General features: G+C 58.2%; 3 protein-coding genes and 1 long non-coding RNA gene across 5 annotated transcripts; 2 read left to right on the top strand and 2 right to left on the bottom strand.

Annotated features, from left to right (window-relative positions):
- Window positions 1-548: 548 nt before the first annotated feature.
- Window positions 549-4821, top strand: gng3 (guanine nucleotide binding protein (G protein), gamma 3). The gene is made up of 3 exons (XM_088908983.1): window positions 549-875; window positions 2512-2611; window positions 3402-4821. Exons 2-3 carry the CDS (start codon window positions 2513-2515, stop codon window positions 3528-3530), a joined length of 228 nt encoding a protein of 75 aa, XP_088765109.1. The 5' UTR covers window positions 549-875; window position 2512; the 3' UTR covers window positions 3531-4821.
- Window positions 4822-4960: 139 nt separating this feature from the next.
- On the bottom strand, window positions 4961-12359 carry adss2l (adenylosuccinate synthase 2, like). Its single transcript, XM_088908963.1, has 13 exons — window positions 12122-12359; window positions 11413-11515; window positions 10501-10569; window positions 10353-10403; window positions 10210-10276; window positions 9903-10010; window positions 9125-9206; window positions 8885-9011; window positions 8641-8795; window positions 7161-7285; window positions 6933-7030; window positions 6009-6158; window positions 4961-5841 (listed from the first exon to the last, which is right to left on the bottom strand). The coding sequence occupies exons 1-13, from the start codon at window positions 12317-12319 to the stop codon at window positions 5789-5791; spliced, it is 1386 nt and encodes a 461-aa protein (XP_088765089.1). The 5' UTR covers window positions 12320-12359; the 3' UTR covers window positions 4961-5788.
- A 981-nt stretch (window positions 12360-13340) lies between these two features.
- On the bottom strand, window positions 13341-15727 carry LOC148810720 (uncharacterized). Its single transcript, XR_016086601.1, has 3 exons — window positions 15534-15727; window positions 14206-14251; window positions 13341-13960 (listed from the first exon to the last, which is right to left on the bottom strand). It is a non-coding gene; the product is annotated as an uncharacterized LOC148810720 (long non-coding RNA).
- A 321-nt stretch (window positions 15728-16048) lies between these two features.
- On the top strand, window positions 16049-17972 carry LOC148810719 (apoptosis regulatory protein Siva-like). 2 transcript variants are annotated; one of them, XM_088908979.1, is made up of 4 exons: window positions 16049-16572; window positions 16696-16863; window positions 16958-17105; window positions 17604-17972. In XM_088908979.1, the coding sequence occupies exons 1-4, from the start codon at window positions 16467-16469 to the stop codon at window positions 17653-17655; spliced, it is 474 nt and encodes a 157-aa protein (XP_088765105.1). In that variant the 5' UTR covers window positions 16049-16466; the 3' UTR covers window positions 17656-17972. The 2 variants fall into 2 exon arrangements, with proteins under 2 accessions (XP_088765105.1, XP_088765106.1); XM_088908980.1 differs by having other exon boundaries at window positions 16301-16572; window positions 16696-17105.
- The last annotated feature ends 2035 nt before the right edge of the window (window positions 17973-20007 follow it).

Genomic DNA, 20007 nt, shown 5'->3' with positions numbered 1-20007 from the left:
TGGGAGTTGCCAGGCAACAGTGAGGCAGCAAGGCTCCGTTCTCCGTGACACACAAAGAGAAAGAGAACCCCCCCCACACACACACACAGTGAGACCCTCTCCCCCTTCCAGGTCAGTGTTCACCCCCCAACACTCTCTGTACCCCCTCTCTGAGTGCAGGAGGCGCATCTTTACTCAAAGAACGGCGGGAGAGTGGAACATGCTGCCCGGCCATGTGGTTGTACCCGACACCCCAGCTCCTCTCACCACACGGCTGCATGAGATCCTCAGATCAATTAGTTTCTAATTACCAAACGAGCTGAACGTTTGTGACCAGGAATTCTTCTCCTGTCCCCTCCACCCTCCTCTTTCCTGTTCCATTTCTTCCCTCCCAGCTCTCCTTTCCGAACCCATCCTGCTATCCTCCTGTTTCCCTGTGCTCCCCAGTAATCCGGTTATTCCAGTCAGAGCTGCAGTTCTCCCACCCCCCCCTCCCCCCCTCCAGCTGGCTGGCCAATGGTACGGCCCAGGCTGCAGATTGCTATGGCACACCCCCCCCCCAGTCCGGCAGATACCACTGACAGCAGCGGGGGGAGGGCAGTGCAGTGGGGAAGGTTTGCTCTGCGCTGTGCGGAGCTCCAGTGATCCAGACGGGAACATCCTGACCGGAGGCAGGGCGTGGTCCAGCTCTAGGGATCCGAACGCCCCCCCCTCCCGGAGCCGAGGACAGAGACAGGGAGCGAGAAGGAGCGTCCAGGAGAGAGGAGAGAGGAGAGAGGAGAGGAAGACAAGGGCAGGTCCCCCGGCGCAGAGGAAGACAGCCAGAGAGACAGGCGGAGAGGAGAAGGACAAAGCCAGGCCTGTACAAGCCATCGCACCCGAGCCCCTGGACACAGGTCTGGTCAGATCTGCCCGTCGCCTGTCTGTCATCTGCCTGTCCATCACCTGCCTGTCTGTCCTTTATCTGTCCGTCCATCACCTGCCTGTCTGTCTGTCATCTGTCTGTCATCACCTCCCTGTCTGTCTGTCATCTGTCTGTCATCACCTGCCTGTCGGTCTGTCATCTGTCTGTAATCACCTGCCTGTCTGTCCATTATCTGTCCGTCCATCACCTGCCTGCCTGTCTGTCCATTATCTGTCCGTCCATCACCTGCCTGTCTGTCAGGCTCTGTGCCCCCCTGTGTTTCTGTCTGGGGATCACCTTGCTCAGAGAGAGCCTAGACAGCGGAGCTGGCGCCCGTCTGCTCCGCTCTGCGGCAGTGTCAGTGTTCAGTGCCCATGCACAAGTGTGTGTGTGTTTGTGTGTTCAGTGTGTCTATAAACAGATGTATGTCTGTATACAGGTGTGTGTATGTGTAAAAAGGTGTTTGCACCATAGCTTCTGTAAACATTCATGTGCGTATATACAGGTGTGTATATATACAGATGTGTGTACAGTGTGTATGTGTCATTGTCTGTGATAAAGTTCCCTGCACTCCAGAGAGCAGTGTGTGTATACAGGTGTGTATATGTATACAAGTGTCTATGTGTATAGACTGGCGTGTGTATACAGATGTAGACAGGTGTGTGTGTATATATACAGGTGTATGTATATAGATGGGTGTGCGTGTGTATACAGGTGTATGTGTATAGACAGGTGTGTGTGTGTGTGTGTGTGTGTGTGTGTACAGGTGCGTGTATGCAGGTTTATGTACTTAGACAGGTGTGTGTATATATACAGGTGTGTATGTGTATAGACAGATGTGTGTACTGTATATAGACAGGTGTGCATGTGTAGAGACAGATTTATGTACTGTAGACAAGTGTGCGTGTGTATACAGGTGTATGTGTATAGGTGTGTGTATGCAGGTTTATGTATAGAGACAGGTGTGTGGACAGCAGTGTTTCTCTGCACTCTGCTCTGATGTTCCTCACTGTCAGTAAATGTCAGCAACATGAGAAAGAGCTCTATCCAGACTGTTCAGCAGTTCAGCTGCTAATTTTCTCAGGTCAAAAACATCTCATCCAGCCATGTCCTGAATGAGGTCAGGGTATTAGCTTAGGCAACATAGCTGGGCAGCTTGTTCCAGACTCCCACCACCCTTTGTGTAAACAAGGGCCTCCTGACCTGTGTCTCTCCCGGGAGCCAGACGGGAGGCACTCAACTCTCCCCCAGCCTCTCCGACTCTCCCTCTCAGACTCCTGCCTCTGCCTGCAGCTCTGCGGTGAGCTTTTCTGGGTCAGGAGGCATTTAGCAGCTGGGAACACAGAGCCATTATTGGAAGAGAGGTCCCTGGAGACAGGAGATTGCAGAAACAGGAGAGAGAAGGAGGGAGATTATCAGAGGCACATCTCCGTAACTCCCTCTCTCCTCCTCTCCGGCAAGGAGCTATGGGAGTGCTGGTCAGGCATGCACCGAGTCCAATTGAAATTCCGAGAGCCTTGCTGGCATGACAGATGAATTACACATGTAATCTGCGGACGAGCAGATGATTACCACGTGTACGGGCATCTGCAGTACAAACGTGTCTTCTCTCCCCCCTCCCACCTCAGGATGAAGGGAGACACCCCCCTCAACAGCACCATGAGTATCGGTCAGGCCCGCAAGCTGGTGGAGCAGCTGAAGATCGAGGCCAGCATGTGCCGGATCAAGGTCAGTGCAGAGCAGCACAGAGCCGTACCTGCCTGTATCTCAAACCACTGACCCCCTGGACACCCCAGGGCAGTGTGACCCCCAGCGCTGACCCCACTGGACACCCCAGTGCAGTGTGACCCCCAGCGCCGACCCAACTGGACACCCCAGTGCAGTGCGACCCCCAGCGCCGACCCAACTGGACACCCCAGTGCAGTGCGACCCCCAGGACTGACCCAACTGGACACCCCAGTGCAGTGTGACCCCCAGCGCTGACCCCACTGGCCACCCCAGTGCAGTGTGACCTCCAGGACTGACCCCCCTGGACACCCCAGTGCAGTGTGACCCCCAGCGCTGACTCCCCTGGACACCCCAGTGCAGTGTGACCCCCAGCGCTGACCCAACTGGACACCCCAGTGCAGTGCGACCCCCAGGACTGACCCAACTGGAAACCCCAATGCAGTGTGACCCCCAGCGCTGACCCCACTGGACACCCCAGTGCAGTGTAACCTCCAGGACTGACCTCCCTGGCCACCCCAGTGCAGTGTGACCCCCAGCACTGACCCCACTGGACATCCCAGTGCAGTGTGACCCCCAGCGCTGACCCCCCTGGACACCCCAGTGCAGTGAGACCCCCAGCGCTGACCCCACTGGACACCCCAGTGCAGTGTGACCCCCAGCACTGACCCCCCTGGACACCCCCGTGAGTGGGTATTGACAAAGCCAGTGTGAGAGGCTGGTCAGAGCTGCGCGGTCAAGCGTGGTCAAGCGTGCGGTCAGCAGGATGTGCCTCTCTCTCCGCTCCGCGCAGGTCTCGAAGGCGGCGGCTGACCTCATGGCCTACTGCGACGCCCACGCCTGTGAGGACCCCCTGATCACCCCCGTGCCCACCTCCGAGAACCCCTTCCGGGAGAAGAAGTTCTTCTGCGCCCTGCTGTGATCGGAGGCGGCGGGGGAGGGGGGGTGAGGTGGGGTTTGGGGGGGGGAGGACACACGTGCGCGCTCACGTTACGGCCAGGACACACACGCGCGGCCCAGGGAGGGAGGCAGGGGCGCTCCTGACTGACTTGGCCCCCGGGGAGGGGGCTGAGCCCTTCGGCCAGGGGCTCGATTCAGGCGGCCTCGGCACGTCGGGGACAAGCCCTCCAGCCGGCAGCCGGTGGGGGTAGGGGGGTAGGAATCAGGGCAACAGGCCTGCCACAGGGGCATCCGTGGGGAGCCCCCAATGCCCCCCCCCACAGAGGGATAGTCATGCCCTAAATCCAAATATCACTGACGAGTACAAATTCTGTAGAAATTCAAATTCCGAAAGTGGGACCTCCCCAGTTTGGGGCGCTGGGGTGTGGTGAACATGCAGTTCCCTGCAAAGACGCCCCCCCCACACAGAGAACTCGTCCCCTTTTCCTGTAACCAGGACGTTGAAGGGCCGGTTGGGAAGGGACAGTCCGACCCACTCCCCCCACGTTCCGTAGGCCGTACCGATCGGATCCCGCCTCCCGCTCCCGGCCGCCGCTGCACGTCTGTGTGCACCTGCAGCCCCGGCTGGATGGTGATTTCTGGACGTCTTTAATCTCTGCGGAACGTTGCCAAGAGCCTTGCTGTGCTCCTGTATGATCCTGCCAGAACGTGAAGCCAGGGCTCGAACTGAGGCAGCGAGTACAGCAGCGCGGGGCTGCAGGACAGCAGGTCTGCCCGGCCTGTCTGAGAGGGCACTCGCGTGGGGACAGGAGAGAGAGAGAGAGAGAGAAGGAGAGAGAAGGGAGGAGAGACCAAGGAGGGAGGAGAGAGGAGGGACACAGGAGAGGAGAGAGACAGGGGAGAGAGAAGGGAGGAGAGACCAAGGAGACAGGAGAGAGGAGGGACACAGGAGAGGAGAGAGACAGGGGAGAGAGAAGGGAGGAGAGACCAAGGAGGGAGGAGAGAGGAGGGACACGGGAGAGGAGAGAGAGGAGAGAGAAGGGAGGAGAGGAGAGTGGAAGGAGGAGAGAGGAGAACAGAGAGAGACGGGAGAGAGAAGAGACACAGGAGAGAGAGAAGGGAGGAGAGACAGGAGAGAGTCGGGAAGAGAGGAGAGAGAAGAGAGACAGGAGAGAGAGGGCCGGGGAGCAGGACAGAAGAAGCCGAGAGGAGGGCAGGAGGGGGGAAGCTCTCCCCAGGCCGGGTGGGGTCCGTGTGTGTACCCCAGAGAGGGGGCTGTTACCAGTCCACAATAAACACCCCTGTTGCCACTCGCCCAGCTCCCTGTCTGATTTCTGGCCCACAGCCTCACAGCTGCGGCCGCCCCTGGCTGACAGCACCGCCGACCTGCAGGGGGCGCTGCTCCGCACGGAGTCATCTTGGCCAGGAGGTGAAGAAAACACATCAACGCGCTTTGTGGTGGTTTTAAAAAAAAAAACTAAAAATCTTTTGGTCTTTATTGACACAGTGACAGGAGTGAAGGAAACAGAGCCGTGGAGCTCCAATGCCCATGAAACATGATCGGGACCACACCCAGGAACGTTACAGCCACGCCCACATCACATGACACTCCCCCCCACCGTGAGCAACATTCAGAAGACACGAGAGCCACACCCATCTGGCATGACCACGCCCCCTGTTAGCAGCACACCCAGACATAGCCACGCCCACACAACATGACCACACCCAGAAACGTGACGGCCACACCCACGTGACACGGCCACACCCGCTGCCAGTCACATGAACCGGCTACTGAGCGCCTGGCCCACACGTCAGCGCGACCTCCTGCTCCCCGCGCAGCTCGGCTGACGGCCACACCACGGTCCTATGAGAACTCACTCACTCCGACCTCGGTGACAAGCCAGTCTCGAGGGGCAGCTATGCTCGGAGTGAGGGGCTCCAGCCGGGACACACTTCCTGGGGGTGTGAGGGGATTGTTTGGGGTACCAGTGTAGGAGCGTTACTGCTCGGCCCTGGGAGAGCAGGAGGTCAGAGGAACGCGAGGACAGGGAATAAAACCATGTGACGTCACTATACGTCAACAGACCAGTGCGATTCAGTGAAGCTGATAGAGGAACAACAGTGAAGCAACAGACACTCACACTCATACGCACACTCACACGCACACTCACACACAGGTTTGGGATAGGGAATGGTCAATCCTTGATTGATCCCTGTACTACCAAGGCTTCCCAATTTCGATTTCCGGAAGCCTGGAATTCTTTTCCCTTGAAGTCCACTTTAGAACAGCTTGATCATGCTCTCCCGGGACTTTCCAACACCAATCCATTTCACTGTGGGACAGAGAGAGACACAGGGGGACAGTCAGAGATACAGAGAGACACACACAGAGGGACAGTCAGAGATACACACACACACAGGGACAGAGACACAGGGGGACAGTCACAGATACAGACACAGAGAGACAGAAAAAGAGACAGAGACGGGGGGTCAGACTTGCCTGGCACCTGCAGGTAGTTCTCCACAAAGCGGACGTACGCCTGCGCTTGGGGGGGTAGGTCCCCAAAACTGCGCACACCCTCTGTGCTGCACTCCCAGCCTGGCAGAGTCTCGTACTGCACTGACACCTGGCTCAGAGTGTCCAGGTTAGCTGGAGAGAGAGAGAGAGAGAGAGAGAGAGAGAGAGAGAGAGAAGGGTTCACATACACAGACTGGACACAGGAGAGAGGATAGAGAGCAGAGCTCCTACACACAGACTGGGCACAGGACACAGGAGAGAGAGCAGAGCTCCTACACACAGACTGGACACAGGAGAGAGGAGAGAGAGAGCAGAGCTCCTACACACAGACTGGACACAGGAGAGAGAGAGCAGAGCTCCTACACACAGACTGGACACAGGAGAGAGAGAGCAGAGCTCCTACACACAGACTGGGCACAGGACACAGGAGAGAGAGTAGAGCTCCTACACACAGACTGGGCACAGGAGAGAGAGAGAGAGAGCAGAGCTCCTACACTCAGACTGGGCACAGGAGAGAGAGAGAGAGAGAGAGAGAGCAGAGCTCCTACACTCAGACTGGACACAGGAGAGAGAGAGAGAGCAGAGCTCCTACACACAGACTGGGCACAGGACACAGGAGAGAGAGCAGAGCTCCTACACACAGACTGGACACAGGAGAGAGAGAGCAGAGCTCCTACACACAGATTGGACACAGTAGAGAGAGAGAGAGCAGAGCTCCTACACACAGACTGGACACAGGAGAGAGAGAGAGAGAGAGCAGAGCTCCTACACACAGACTGGACACAGGAGAGAGAGAGAGAGAGAGCAGAGCTCCTACACACAGACTGGACACAGGAGAGAGAGAGAGCAGAGCTCCTACAGCAGTAGAGCTGGTCACTCTGACAGGAAACGGCAGGGGGCACTCACCAGGGAAGCTGGGAATCCTCTGCCCGTTGACTGTGTAGGCCACGCCCACTTTGATCTCCTTCAGCGTGTCCAGGATGTCCAGCTTGGTCAGAGCGAGGCTGCAGGGAGGGAGAGGCAGAGACACAGGACTCAGAGGACAGGCTGGACTCGGGCCAGCAAGAGAGACACACAAGCACACGCCCAGAGACTGTCTCTCGCGCACACACACGCACAGATAGAGACTCTTACGCAGTGAAACCGTTGATCATGTGAGCGTACTGCACCAGAACCAGGTCCAGCCAGCCACAGCGGCGCGGCCGGCCCGTCGTCACGCCGAACTCCCGGCCCCGCGCCTGCAGGAGGGCGCCGATCTCCTGCAACAGCAGAACCACAGGCAGCCGGGTCAGAACCGGACCGCACAGCCATGAGCGCACACACACTCATCACAACAGTCACACAAGAGGATTCGAACCCGGGACCCCAGAGCTGTGAGGCAGCCAAATCGCACACACTGAGATAGATCCACAGAGACGCCCTCTCACTGGGCTTTACTGCGCTGGACTGTGCTTTTACCCTGATCTCACTGGGCTCTACTGTGCTGGACTGTGCTTTTACCCTGATCTCACTGGGCTCTACTGCGCTGTACTGTGCTTTTACCCTGATCTCACTGGGCTCTACTGCGCTGTACTGTGCTTTTACCCTGATCTCACTGGGCTCTACTGCGCTGGACTGTGCTTTTACCCTGATCTCACTGGGCTCTACTGTGCTGGACTGTGCTTTTACCCTGATCTCACTGGGCTCTACTGCGCTGTACTGTGCTTTTACCCTGATCTCACTGGGCTCTACTGCGCTGGACTGCGCTTTTACCCTGATCTCACTGGGCTCTACTGCGCTGGACTGTGCTTTTACCCTGATCTCACTGGGCTCTACTGCGCTGGACTGTGCTTTTACCCTGATCTCACTGGGCTCTACTGCGCTGGACTGTGCTTTTACCCTGATCTCACTGGGCTCTACTGCGCTGCCCTGTGCTTTTACCCTGATCTCACTGGGCTTTACTGCGCTGGACTGTGCTTTTACCCTGATCTTACTGGGCTCTACTGCGCTGGACGGTGCTTTTACCCTGATCTTACTGGGCTCTACTGTGCTGTACTGTGCTTTTACCCTGATCTCACTGGGCTCTACTGTGCTTTTACCCTGATCTCACTGGGCTCTACTGTGCTGTACTGTGCTTTTACCCTGATCTCACTGGGCTGTACTGCGCTGTACTGTGCTTTTACCCTGATCTCACTGGGCTCTACTGCGCTGGACTGTGCTTTTACCCTGATCTCACTGGGCTCTACTGCGCTGTCCTGTGCTTTTACCCTGATCTCACTGGGCTCTACTGCGCTTTTACCCTGATCTCACTGGGCTCTACTGCGCTGTACTGTGCTTTTACCCTGATCTCACTGGGCTCTACTGCGCTGGACTGTGCTTTTACCCTGATCTTACTGGGCTCTACTGCGCTGGACGGTGCTTTTACCCTGATCTCACTGGGCTCTACTGCGCTGGACTGTGCTTTTACCCTGATCTCACTGGGCTCTACTGCGCTGTACTGTGTTTTTACCCTGATCTCACTGGGCTCTACTGCGCTGGACTGTGCTTTTACCCTGATCTCACTGGGCTCTACTGCGCTGCCCTGTGCTTTTGCGTGCTTGCACACACGCGCACACGCACACGCACACAGACGTACGTTGTCCTGCTCGGTGGGGAAGGCGCCCACGCCCACGCGGGTGGTGTAGGCCTTCACCACGCCGTACACGCGGCCCATGTGACGCGGGGGCACGCCCAGCCCGGTGCACACGCCGCCCACCGTGCAGTTGGAGGACGTCACGAAGGGGTAGGTGCCTGCGAGGGGGGGGAGAGAGGGGGGTGAGTGAGACCGCCCAGACACGCGCGCCGCGCCCCCCGCGCCCCGGACCCCCTGCCCTCCTCACCGAAGTCGATGTCCAGCAGGGCCGCGTTGGCGCCCTCCACCAGGATCTTCTTGGGCGGCCCCTGCAGCGCCGTGTGCATGAAGTACACCCCGTCCGTCACCAGGGGGCGCAGCCTCTCCGCATAGCCCTGCCCGAGAGACAGCAGCAGAGACGGGTGACAACCAGCTCACAGGTCTGCTCTGCTCCGGGACAGATCCCACTGGCTCCCGGGCCTAGAGCACCGGTCGGACCAGAACTGACCTTCAGCTGCTCCAGCTCCGATTCCACGTCCAGACTGAGGGTTGGGTACATCTCCTGGAACTGTCCCGCCAGCGCTCGGAACCTGGCAACAGCAGCGCAGTTAACCAGACGTCCCAACACTGGGGGCGCCGGTCCCAGTCCAGTAGGACAGTCCTGTTACACTGGGGGCTCCAGTCCAGTAGGACAGTCTGTTACACTGGCGGCACCGGTCCAGTAGGACAGTCTGTTACACTGGGGGCTCCAGTCCAGTAGGACAGTCCTGTTACACTGGCGGCACCGGTCCAGTAGGACAGTCCTGTTACACTGGCGGCACCGGTCCAGTAGGACAGTCCTGTTACACCGGGGGCGCCAGTCCAGTAGGACAGTCCTGTTACACCGGGGGCGCCAGTCCAGTAGGACAGTCCCGTTACACTGGGGGCTCCAGTCCAGCAGGACAGTCCCGTTACACTGGGGGCTCCAGTCCAGCAGGACAGTCCCGTTACACTGGGGGCTCCAGTCCACTAGGACAGTCCCGTTACACTGGGGGCTCCAGTCCACTAGGACAGTCCCGTTACACTGGGGGCTCCAGTCCACTAGGACAGTCCCGTTACACTGGGGGCTCCAGTCCACTAGGACAGTCCCGTTACACTGGGGGCTCCAGTCCACTAGGACAGTCCCGTTACACTGGGGGCTCCAGTCCACTAGGACAGTCCTGTTACACCGTGGGCTCCAGTCCACTAGGACAGTCCTGTTACACCGGGGGCTCCAGTCCACTAGGACAGCAGGAGGAGATACTGACTTGCAGGAGAAGGCGCTGAAGTCAGAGATGAGGTCACACACTCGCAGGCCGCTGCGCGCCGCCTTGGACGAGTACGCTGGACCAATTCCCTTCTTCGTCGTCCCTAAACTGAGACAGCGAGGGGACAGCGGTCAGGCAGGGGGCCAGTGGGACAGGAGAGAGGGAGAGACAGGACAGCGGTCAGGCAGGGGGCCAGTGGGACAGGAGAGAGGGAGACAGGACAGCGGTCAGACGGGGAGTGTGGCACAGGCAGAACGATGTGCAGAGGCTGAGTGGACAGACAGGACAGTCAAACGATAAGACTCACTTTTTCCCGGCCTGCTGCTGCCTCTGCTGCTCCTGGATCCCGTCCGCAGCCTGGTGAAAATCAAACACTGAGACACGAGAGGGGGGTTAGAGACAGCGTGCCGTGCTGCCGGCCAGGAAACACAGACACAGACGGGGCCTCACCGATGTGCGCGCGGTCCGAGATCTTCAGTCTCTCCTCCCAGCCCTGCAGTCCTGCCCGGGACAGAGGAACAGACAGCGCTGTGATGAGGAACCCCCGAAACCACAGAAATCAGGCCCCTCCTCCTTCCCAGCATTCCCTCCGCCTCACCTTTCCCCTTCTTCAGGTTCTTCTCCGCCTCCTCAAACAGGCCTGGCAGGTGAATGACCACTCCGTTACCTGGAGAGAGAGGGGAGAGAACAGGTGAGTGTCCACTCCGTTACCTGGGGAGAGAGGGGAGAGAACAGGTGAGTGTCCACTCCGTTACCTGGGGAGAGAGGGGAGAGAACAGGTGAGTGTCCACTCCGTTACCTGGAGAGAGAGGGGAGAGAACAGGTGAGTGTCCACTCCGTTACCTGGGGAGAGAGGGGAGAGAACAGGTGAGTGTCCACTCTGTTACCTGGAGAGAGAGGGGAGGGGACAGGTGAGTGTCCACTCCGTTACCTGGGGAGAGGACAGATGAGTGTCCACTCCGTTACCTGGGGAGAGCGGGGAGAGAACAGGTGAGTGTCCACTCCGTTACCTGGGGAGAGGACAGGTGAGTGTCCACTCCGTTACCTGGGGAGAGAGGGGAGAGAACAGGTGAGTGTCCACTCTGTTACCTGGAGAGAGAGGGGAGAGGACAGGTGAGTGACCACACTGTTATCTGGAGAGAGAGGGGAAAGGACAGGTGAGTGACCACACTGTTATCTGGAGAGGGAGGGGAGAGGACAGGTGAGTGACCGCACTGTTATCTGGAGAGGACAGGTGAGTGACCACACTGTTATCTGGAGAGGACAGGTGAGTGACCACACTGTTATCTGGAGAGGACAGGTGAGTGACCACACTGTTCTCTGGAGACAGTCAGACACAGAGGAGAATCAGCAGTCTTAAGGGGTTTCAGGGAGAGAGAGAGAGACTGAGAGACGCAGTGTGCTTCAGGGAGAGAGAGGAAGACTGAGAGACGCAGTGTCCATCAGGGAGAGAGGAGAGGAAGACTGAGACACAGCGTGCTTCAGGGAGAGAGCTCGTGCCGAGACCCACCGATGAAGGAGATGGCGTTCCTGTTGAGCACCCCACTGGGCAGCAGGTGGAAGTCGTACTCCACGCCGTCCACGACCACAGTGTGCCCGGCGTTGTTGCCTCCCTGTGGCAGACACGCGCATGAGTGGGGCGCTCTCTCACCCCGGAGTCCCCCCTGACACACCGCTCTCTCACACGGGCCGAGCCCCCTAGCGGACAGGCCGGGACACTGCCGGACACTTACGACCCGCTCTGCAGAGCCAAGCGCGGTTACACAAGAGACTCCACTCCTGACTTCAGCAAAAACACTGACACATGGTCAGACATCTGGGCACCCGTGTGGCGTTTTCACTGGTTCAGCGGGAGGGATTATTTCACGTGCACACGTACAGGAAATACCTCCTTCCAAAACGAGTTCATTTCTAACAATGTGGCTCGTTCAGACGCCTTTGTGGGTTGACTCTGCACGTATGGACTTTTAAATCAAAGGGTTTAAAACTTTATTTTCAAACTCCCCCCAGCGGCGCCGTTGCCTGGGCGACCCGAGCCCCCTTTGGCTGTACCCCCAGGGGACTCGAACCCGCAGGCCTCCGGAGCCACTAACTGCTACCGACACCGGCTCCGGCTCTGCGGGACGCTGTCAGGCTGAAGCCCCCCATAAGATCCCTCCTGGGGGCGCCAGCTGGCTGGCAGCGCTACCCGTCCCCCCCGGCCCGCCGCACGACGCTACCTGACACCGGCACACGATGTCGGCGTCCATGGCCAGGAGATCGACCACCTTCCCCTTCCCCTCGTCGCCCCACTGCGCGCCGAGCACCACCGTCACTTGGTTCCGGGGCTCGGCGGGGACGCGGGCCCGCTTGGCGTCCGGCTCGCCGTTCAGGGAGGCCTGCTCCCGGCCATTGGTCACCACTCCGTCCGCCGCCATGCTGTCTGTGTTCTGCCGCCCCGCCCCCTGACCCGGAAGGAAAAGCGCAGAAATTCGCGGCAGGAACCGGAAACGGGTCGTCGGTGGGGTTTTTTTTTAATCGCAGCAACATACAACACATACAAGTGCGCATAGCATCAATAATATCGTCAGGGCTACATACAGTAATACTGTACAAAATAGATTCAAGAAGGTAAACAAAAATAAGCTTGCATGTTCTTACATTTAGAAATAGTGTGGAGATATCCCCTTGTGTCTCTTTTCAGGTGTTCAAACATGGATCTCTTCCCAGACCATTTCACTTCAGGTATATTGCATCAATAAACATATATACAATTCACACAATAATGCATATAACGTCGTCAGGGGTAAGTAAAGCTAATGGATTTTACAAAACAAAGATGAATGGAGGTCATTGAAGATCAGGTCCGCACAGCTGTCGTGTCCCTGCCCTCAGAAACAGCCTGGAGAGGCGCCCTGGTGTCTCAGGTGTCGAGCTCTTCTCTTCCCAGGCCACCTGTGACCCAGGCAGGAGCACCGCAAACCGCTGGCAGTTACACACCCCTGCCTCTGGGGGGCTCCCCCCCAGTTAACACCTGTGTCTGCAGGCTGTCACTCAGCTGCCTTCTCTGGTCCAGGCTAACGGTCTCCTCTTGGACTTCAGGTCCTGCTGCTGCTTTAGAGACCTGCTGACCACTGACCCCCAGGACTGGACAGCCCTGTTCTGGACACACTGACCCTCCAGGACTGGACAGCCCTGTTCTACACACACTGACCCTCCAGGACTGGACTGGACAGCCCTGTTCTAGACACACTGACCCTCCAGGACTGGACTGGACAGCTCTGTTCTAGACACACTGACCCTCCAGGACTGGACTGGACAGCTCTGTTCTAGACTCACTGACCCTCCAGGACTGGACAGACCTGTTCTAGACTCACAGAGTACAGGCAGATGTTGGCTGGGGCCACAGTAGAGCTGGTCACTCTGACAGGAAACAGGTTCGCAAAGACTCATGGGACAGCAGATAGGTTTATTTTATTAAAGAACGACAGACCTCCAATCCCGAACTCCGAGCCCTCACACACACCTTCAGAAAGAACCCCAAACCAATCTGATAAATCGAGAACCAGACAACACAGGGGGTCAGGTCAGGTCACAGCGAGAAGATCGTCCTGATCTCCCCCACCCCCCTCTGACAGAAGACCCTTCTTTACGCAGAGGGTGGTGGGAGTGTGGAACCAGCCGCACTGCCGAAGCTTGTCAGGAAACGCTCGGTAGAGATCCTGGGATCAATGAGCTACTGACTTCCATCCTGGGCCAGATGTGCCGGAAAACCTCTCTGGTCTGGGGACTGTCTGATGTCACTGGGTCAGGGGTCACCCCGTCCCGCAGAACCCCGAATGAGCAGGAGCGATTATGTCTAAAGTCTCTGCACGCTTTATCTGCAGTTTGTCTCCTGTGTCCTGGGAGACAGGAGAGCTGGTCAGGGCAGGTGTGCACCTGCTCGGCATCACCAGCAGAGGGCGTTCTGCTCCTGTGATTCCTCTGCGGTCTCCCCCACAAGCTGCTGGAGTCTCGCCGGGTGTCACCTTCCTCCCCCTCTTCCTTGGCCCCCCTCACTACCCCTCGGCCAGCCGCTTCTGCGGGGAGAGACAGGGAGGAGACTGGTGAATCTGGGCTCTGTCCACGATCCAAGACCAGTCTGATCCGCTCTGTGAGTGACGGTGAATTAGGGAGGACAGAAATACGGTTCTTGCAGGCTCAAGGCAATGTCAGGGATGCAGCATTGAGACAGAGTGACAGCTCTGAAGAGTGAGTCTCCGGTACCTGCCTGACTACAACACCACACCTGAGAGCTCTCTCTCTGCTTCCCTGCTGAACTCACCAGGATCTCCTCCAGCTCATCAACATCAGCCTTGTCCTGCAAAACCCTGAAAAACAAAAGAGAAGGACAGTGAACAACCCTTCCTGACTGCAGGTCACAGCCTGGTCAGACTTTACTGCACCAACCAGACTCCCAGTGCGCAGCAGTCTGATCCGCTCCAGGTGTGACAGTGCTGTCAGACTCCCAGTGCGCAGCAGTCTGATCCGCTCCAGGTGTGACAGTGCTGTCAGTCAGACTCCCAGTGCGCAGCAGTCTGATCCGCTCCAGGTGTGACAGTGCTGTCAGTCAGACTCCCAGTGCGCAGCAGTCTGATCCACTCCAGGTGTGACAGTGCTGTCAGACTCCCAGTGCGCAGCAGTCTGATCCGCTCCAGGTGTGACAGTGCTGTCAGTCAGACTCCCAGTGCGCAGCAGTCTGATCCGCTCCAGGTGTGACAGTGCTGTCAGACTCCCAGTGCGCAGCAGTCTGATCCACTCCAGGTGTGACAGTGCTGTCAGACTCCCAGTGCGCAGCAGTCTGATCCGCTCCAGGTGTGACAGTGCTGTCAGTCAGACTCCCAGTGCGCAGCAGTCTGATCCGCTCCAGGTGTGACAGTGCTGTCAGACTCCCAGTGCGCAGCAGTCTGATCCGTTCCAGGTGTGACAGTGCTGTCAGACTCCCAGTGCGCAGCAGTCTGATCCGCTCCAGGTGTGACAGTGCTGTCAGACTCCCAGTGCGCAGCAGTCTGATCCGCTCCAGGTGTGACAGTGCTGTCAGACTCCCAGTGCGCAGCAGTCTGATCCGCTCCAGGTGTGACAGTGCTGTCAGACTCCCAGTGCGCAGCAGTCTGATCCGCTCCAGGTGTGACAGTGCTGTCAGTCAGACTCCCAGTGCGCAGCAGTCTGATCCGCTCCAGGTGTGACAGTGCTGTCAGACTCCCAGTGCGCAGCAGTCTGATCCGTTCCAGGTGTGACAGTGCTGTCAGTCAGACTCCCAGTGCGCAGCAGTCTGATCCGCTCCAGGTTTTACCAATTAAGGTATCAATAACAAAACCACTGGTAAATGTAAACATTACTAAGGAATTAAATGCAATTGCTCTTATCTGTCACTGTGTAGGCCTGTGGGAAGTCTCTGGGTTTGATAGAAACAGCAGCGAGCTTGATTTGCTGTGGGAGGGGACAAGAGCAGAGTTCCGCCAATCATCGCTCGGGTAACGGTCAGGATCCGTTCCTGACAGCCAATCAGAGCAGAGTGGCGCCAGAGCCAGCCAATCAGAGCACAGTCACGGAAGTTTTTTTTTTCCTCCGTTCAAGCTCTAAGGCGCGCAGATACCGTGCTCGCTCACTCACCTGTCCAGACTCTCGTTAATGTTCCGGATGTTCGCCGTCACGGTCCGGGTCACTCCGCTCAGACGGGACAGGGTGTCGCAGAGGACCTGCACCTCGGGCAGGCCGACGGGGGCCTGGGTCAGGAGCCCCGAACCGCGCCGGCCTGCCGACCTCCGAGACAGCCCCGCATCAGAATCCGCCATCGCTCGCTACACCGCCTCGGACACCCTGATCATGTGATCATGATCTCACGTGACATGGGTGGGCGTTGGTGGGCGGCTCCATTCCACTCTACAACTAAAGAGGGGGGGGGGGGATTCTGATTCCGAGTCTGTTTCCCAAACGTCTGGACATCCAGTGGATATGATTAAATGATCTGTCGTGCTGCCATAGCCCTCTAGAATGTATCCGACTTGCTGTCGTTGTTTTGGTATATAGTTAGACCCCACATGCGGGTCCTCCAGCGAAACCCACTCCCCCCCGCAGTGTCCGAGATGAGTCTGGCCGGTGCTCAAACTTCGCCTGAGACGAGTCCCCGCTGCGCTCCTGGGCTGCTGGAGACGGGCTGGTCCTCCGGCTGGAGCCGTCAGCGCGGTCGGAGAGGTCCGGCGACGCGATGCCATAAGATTTCAGCCTGGTCCGTTTCTGCTGAGCATGTTGCACCTGGTTGTCCAGCTATCCGCGCGTGTGTGAAGGGGGGTTACCCCGTTATTCTGCTGCCCCGGCGGAAGAGAACGGGGTGACAAGCCCCTCGATGCGCTTGAGCTCTGAACCCCGAACCGGCCGTGTGCGTGTGAGACCAGAGTGGCTCCCGGACTCGTGACCGACACCGAACCCCGGCCCGCCCGCCCGCCGAGACGCTGTGAGCGTTGTGACCCCTCGGCCTCTCGAAACGACTCCGGCGCTTCCCGTGTCCCCGACCCCCGCAGCCTGGTCCCGGGCGGCCCGCCGGCCATGCCGAAGCGCAGCTGCCCCTGGTCCGAGAGCGCCCCCCCGCAGCGGAAGACGCGGGTGACGGAGCGGGTGGCGTGCGGGGAGGCGGGCAGGAGCGCTGTGTTCGGTGAGTGTGCGCCTGCGCTGAGCGAGCCCACCCCCCGGCACACCTGTCTGACTGTCCGGAGTGACCAGTACTCTCTCCTCTCTCCTCTCCGTCTCTGTCTCTCCTGTCTCTCTCTCGTCTCAGAGCGGACCAGGGCCCTGCTGTTTTCGGGGGCCCGCTCCCTGACCACACCCAGCCCAGCACCCCCCACCCCTCTCCCGCCCCCCTTCCAGGGGTCAGTCAGGGGTCAGCTGCGCCTGGGACCCCGAGGGGAGCTGCTGAGGACCCCCCCTCCGTCAGCAGGGCCCCCAGGTCAGAGCGAGAGAAAGCCGTGGTGTCACCTCGTCTTGGGCCGGAGGGGGGCGGATCATCTCCTACTGACGCCCTCTGTCCTGTGCCCCCCCAGACAGCACGGCCCCCCGGTGTGCCCTGTGTCTGCGGACCCAGCTCTCCGATGCCAGCTGTGCCCGCTGCGAGAGGCCAGTGTGTGGGCAGTGCCAGCGGCGCTGCTCCCTGTGCCAGTGGGTCTACTGCTTCACCTGCTGCGTGCCCAGGTCAGTGCTGGGGAGCCTGACCCCCTGTCTCCCTCGGGCATCAACACACACAGCAGGACAGGAGACACAGTGAGAGAGAGGAGCTCACAGAGAGTCCCTCAGGCATAAACACAACGGGACAGGAGACACAGTGAGAGAGAGGAGCTCACAGAGAGTCCCTCAGGCATAAACACAACGGGACAGGAGACACAGTGAGAGAGAGGAGCTCACAGAGAATCCCTCAGTAACAAACACACAGGACAGGAGACACAGTGAGAGAGAGGAGAACACAGAGAGACCCTCAGAAGTAAACCCACACAACCGGACAGGAGACACAGAGTCTCTCAGTCATAAATCCACAATGGGACAGGAGACACAGCGAGAAAGAGGAGCTCACAGAGAATCCCTCAGTCTTAAACACACAACAGGACAGGAGGCACAGTGAGGGAGAGGAGAACACAGAGGGACCCTCAGTGGTAAACCCACCCTTATTTTGTCTTGCTGCTGTCCCCCCCACAGTTACGAAGGCCATGAGGAGACGCTGGTCTGTGCTGACTGCGCCCCGCGGTGATTCTGCCCCCCTGTGGCGGCTTGAGGAACTGCGGGTCCACCGGAGCGCACTGTGGCGCCAGAACCCCTCCGGCCGAGCTCTCGCTAGATTGAACCCTGGCTTTAATGAACCGTCACTCTAACTGGGGTTTAAGAGCTGAAACCGGAATCTGTGTACTACTGGAATGGTCTGCTGAGGCTAGCGATGTAGAGCACGAAGTAAATTTGGCAGCTCCTCTCTCCCTGCACTGTACGTCTTTAAAAGTTATTTTTGTTGGTAAAACTGCAACCTGTGTGACGTTCTTGTGTAGCAAACCTGAATAAAGCTGATTTTTCACACACCCGTGTCGACCATACAGTGAGCCCTGCTCTGAGCTCGGTCTGACAGCACTGTCACACCTGGAGCGGATCAGACTGCTGCGCACTGGGAGTCTGACTGACAGCACTGTCACACCTGGAGCGGATCAGGCTGCTGCGCACTGGGAGTCTGACTGACAGCACTGTCACACCTGGAGCGGATCAGACTGCTGCGCACTGTCACACCTGGAGCGGATCAGGCTGCTGCGCACTGGGAGTCTGACAGCACTGTCACACCTGGAGCGGATCAGACTGCTGCGCACTGGGAGTCTGACTGACAGCACTGTCACACCTGGAGCGGATCAGACTGCTGCGCACTGGGAGTCTGACTGACAGCACTATCACACCTGGAGCGGATCAGACTGCTGCGCACTGGGAGTCTGACTGACAGCACTGTCACACCTGGAGCGGATCAGACTGCTGCGTACTGGGAGCCTGACTGCCTGTAGGAGTGGTACCAGTACTTGCTTGTTCTCTCGGGAGCTCCGGGGAAACACGGAAGAGATCGGACTGGTGGATACCAGCGACTCTGATGGACTGATACGGGTCAGGACAGGGGCAGACCCAGATGGTCCAAGAGAAGAATTTGCGCAGGAGATATGAAATTCGGGTTCGGGTTGAGACAGGGGCGTCTTCTGGCCTCTGTCATCAACCTCTGCAGCCAATTACCCAATCAAGCCCGTTATCGTCCGAGACCCCAGCAGGCTGTTTCTCTCCAGGAGCCGCTGGGTTAAGACGCCAGGCTGGCCCAGCTGTGGGGCTCGGGGCTCAGGAGAGGAGCCCCACCAGCAGCCCTGTGAAAATCAGGCGCGTGCAAATTCTCTCTCTCCATCTCGCTTTTTTTAATCTGTCGTTTCTGGGAACGAGAGGTGACATAGAAAACCAATATAAACAGCTATGATACAGAACTGTACAAGCACCCCCCTGAAGGAGCTCCACATTCCCTTTACCCCTCGAACCCGGGGCCCTGCAGAGCTGCAGCCTGAGAGTTAAACTCGCTCATGAAAAGTTGTGGCTGAAGCCGGCAGCTCTAGTCCCAGGTATAATTCACACAAACCCTGCAGAACCGGGCCGGCTCTCCAGGGACCGAGGTCCTCCGCAGCTCCACGGATTCCCAATGCAGCTTTCCCAGATTCCTTGCGAGATCGGGCCAGTTCTGCAGGGCCCGGAGTCCACAGCCCAACAGATTCAGATTCCTGTTTAACCTGTAAGAACAGATCTCCACTCTCCACTCCTGTTTCCCCTCAGGCTTTTCACTGCTTATTTCAAATATATTTCAACAGCTAAACAATTTAACAATTAAAAACAGACATGGCGGACACAGCTCTCTGCTAAAAACACCAGCTCCCTCAGTACTGCGGTGCTGCGATTCCTCCCCCCACCACCAGGTGGGAGCAGTTAGGTCTCTCCCCAACCTGGGTGACGCAGATAAGGATCAGGCTCCTCTGATCTGATTGTTCTGATACCGAGAAGCTTGATCAATTAATCAGCCGTCGAACCACTGCACAGAGCTCACTGATTTCACTGCACAGCTGCCTGCAGCGCTGCACAGAGCTCACTGATTTCACTGCACAGCTGCCTGCAGCGCTGCACAGAGCTCACTGATTTCACTGCAGAGCTGCCTGCAGCGCTGCACAGAGCTCACTGATTTCACTGCAGAGCTGCCTGCAGCGCTGCACAGAGCTCACTGATTTCACTGCAGAGCTGCCTGCAGCGCTGCACAGAGCTCACTGATTTCACTGCACAGCTGCCTGCAGCGCTGCACAGAGCTCACTGATTTCACTGCACAGCTGCCTGCAGCGCTGCACAGAGCTCACTGATTTCACTGCACAGCTGCCTGCAGCGCTGCACAGAGCTCACTGATTTCACTGCACAGCTGCCTGCAGCGCTGGACAGAGCTCACTGATTTCACTGCACAGCTGCCTGCAGCGCTGCACAGAGCTCACTGATTTCACTGCACAGCTGCCTGCAGCGCTGCACAGAGCTCACTGATTTCACTGCACAGCTGCCTGCAGCG

The sequence above is a fragment of the Atractosteus spatula genome (genome assembly GCF_055471065.1).
Source record: "Atractosteus spatula isolate fAtrSpa1 chromosome 24 unlocalized genomic scaffold, fAtrSpa1.hap1 SUPER_24_unloc_1, whole genome shotgun sequence".
Lineage (NCBI taxonomy): Eukaryota > Metazoa > Chordata > Actinopteri > Semionotiformes > Lepisosteidae > Atractosteus > Atractosteus spatula.
Note: the sequence above shows the minus strand (reverse complement) of the source record. Positions and strands in the feature narration are given on the sequence as shown.